The 2,349-nt window shown below is 49.8% G+C and overlaps 1 protein-coding gene across 1 annotated transcript; it reads right to left on the bottom strand.

Moving 5' to 3' along the window:
* Nucleotides 1–1,424: 1,424 nt before the first annotated feature.
* On the bottom strand, nucleotides 1,425–2,166 carry LOC130585999 (feather keratin 4). The gene has a single exon (XM_057386700.1). The coding sequence runs from the start codon at nucleotides 2,117–2,119 to the stop codon at nucleotides 1,814–1,816; it is 306 nt and encodes a 101-aa protein (XP_057242683.1). The 5' UTR covers nucleotides 2,120–2,166; the 3' UTR covers nucleotides 1,425–1,813.
* Between the last annotated feature and the right edge of the window lie 183 nt (nucleotides 2,167–2,349).

The following is a 2,349-nucleotide window of genomic DNA, read 5'->3' as shown; positions in this document are numbered from 1 at the left end:
GTGACTCCCAAATCATCTTCACATTCCTCAGGATTGTCTCTCTGATTATTTCAGGCATTCCAKGTGATGGATAAGACCCTTAAAAGTGCAAAATTCTACTTTAAAYAGAACTGAGCACCAACATTTAATAAAAACTCAACATCCTGCCCGACCCCGCTGCGATGATGGGCTGGGAAAGCTCCAGGACACGGCTCCCTTTTTTTCCCTTTAGCAAGGGTAAATTCWGGGATTTATTTCACCTTGAGCAGACCCTTCATTCTCCCAAATTCTCCTCCAGCTCCGTGTCCGTTCTGCCTCGGGGAGTGGAGCCGTGTCCCTCGGGGAGCACTCAACCATTCCTCAGCGATCCCAGGGAATAACTCATCCCACCAATCCCACCAACGGCGCTCGGGGAGCCATCCCTGTCCCTCCAATCGTTTGTTTGGAAAATTCCCAAATCGAAAACTCTTTTTGAGCACAGGCTCCTCTCGGTCTGGGCCCTTCTCGTTTGCCACCATTCGCAGTTTTTTTGTGCCCTGAGCCACGGATGAAAGCGGACCTAGAGGAGGGGCAGCTCCGGTCACTGCTCCRTGTGACCAAGGAAATGGTCACTGGACTGTGCCAGGAGGAATTTAGGATGGATAATKGTGGAAAATTCTTCCCCCAGAGGGTGATGGGGCACTGACCAAGCTCCTCAGGGATTGGGCACTGCTCCGAGGCTGCCACAATTCCAGGTGAATTTAGACAGCGCTCCCAGGTTCATTTTGGGATTTTGGCATCACTGGCCAAACCAGGAGTTGGATTTGGTCCCTTCCATGATTCCATCCCATCTTTTTGCTAAACTCTTCTCCTCCCTAATTTGTAATTTTGCAAGTAAATCATTCTTAATAAACTTTGAACATAAATGAAAAACATTTGAGAAAAAGAACCTGTTCTCCCTGTTCTGTGGACATTTGGGCGGGCTCCACACTGAACCTGAATTCCCCGAGTCTACCCTGAAGCTCCTCGAATGTTAATATCCTAACACTAGGATAATTTCATTTCCAAATGTATTTTATTTTACGGCTTTTTTATTCTTGGATGCCTTTTGGTTGCCACAATGGCAAATGAAGCTTCTGACATTCATGTTCAAATTCTCAAGAGTTTCAAAGATGCCAAATAAGGGACGAGATTTAAAATACCCGGAGCTGGAATGTCCCAAATGTACTTCGAAATATATAGGTGGGATTAAAAAAATTAGGGAAAAGAAATCCTAGAGAAAAATATGTATTTGAACATGTTCAGTGTTTTTTAAGAGTGCAAAAACAAGGAAATAATTTTTATTATGTGGGTTGTGGTGACTTTTGGGTTCACATATTCTTCTATGAAATCACTGCATAGATTTTCATATAATACTGCCCCAAGAGGAGGCAAAAAGGTGAGAAAAACCACAACGAAACGTAAAATCAGATGCAACATCAGTTTAATGAAAAAAAGTCAAGTAGCATTCAGCAAAAACAAAAGGAAAATATATATTTATGAAGGGAAAAGAAGCCACTGAAACCATCCAAACTGAGAAACAACAAGTGAGACACTGCCTTTCCTGAATTCCTGAGTAAAACCCATACGCCGACCGCCAGGAATTCCATCATTAACCCACATCAGTGTGAAATGCAAAATCACAGATACAAGGAAATTAATTCACAGCAGGATTCCTGAGGCTGGGACAGGCTGGACAAGTGTCCAGAGAGTCACTCCCTCATGGACAGGAGGGCCCGAGGGGGCCCAGGACCTCTAAAAACACTGGCCAGAAGCTCCAGCCTTAGGCCAGCCCCGCTGGACGTCCGGCCAGGCTTTAGTAAGGCAGGCACCTGCGGCCACAGTAGCGGCCACCAAAGCCAGAAAGAGCCCCGAGCCCAAAGCCCCCCGAGTTGATGGGGACGCCATCCTCGCTGAGGATGCTGCCCACGGCGGCGGAGGTGGAGGATCCCACGGCGGTGTTCTGGGGGAAGGAGCTGAGGATGGGCCCGGGCAGAGTGACCACCACGGGCGAGGGCTGGATGACCACGCGGGAGTCCTGGCACTGGCGCACGCAGGGCTCGTTGCAGCTGTTGGCCAGCGGGGTGGGGCCGCAGGGCCGGCACAGGTCGTAGCAGGACATGGCTGTGGCTGCAGGAACACCTGGACAGAGGATGGGAGAGCACCCAGGGAAGGTGAGGAACAGCCCCAGATGCTGCTCTCAGGAAGAAACAACGGCTGGGGACAAGGGACAGCCCCGAGAGGGACACAGGAACAGCTCAGAGAGGGACACAGGGACAGCCCGGAGAGGGACACAGGGACAGCCCAGAGAGGGACACAGGGACAGCTCAGAGAGGGACACAGGGACAGCCC

This window comes from Malurus melanocephalus, unplaced genomic scaffold, assembly GCF_030028575.1.
Source record: "Malurus melanocephalus ecotype Western Australia unplaced genomic scaffold, MMel_1.1 scaffold_1032, whole genome shotgun sequence".
Lineage (NCBI taxonomy): Eukaryota > Metazoa > Chordata > Aves > Passeriformes > Maluridae > Malurus > Malurus melanocephalus.
This window is presented reverse-complemented; position numbering and strand designations above follow the sequence as displayed.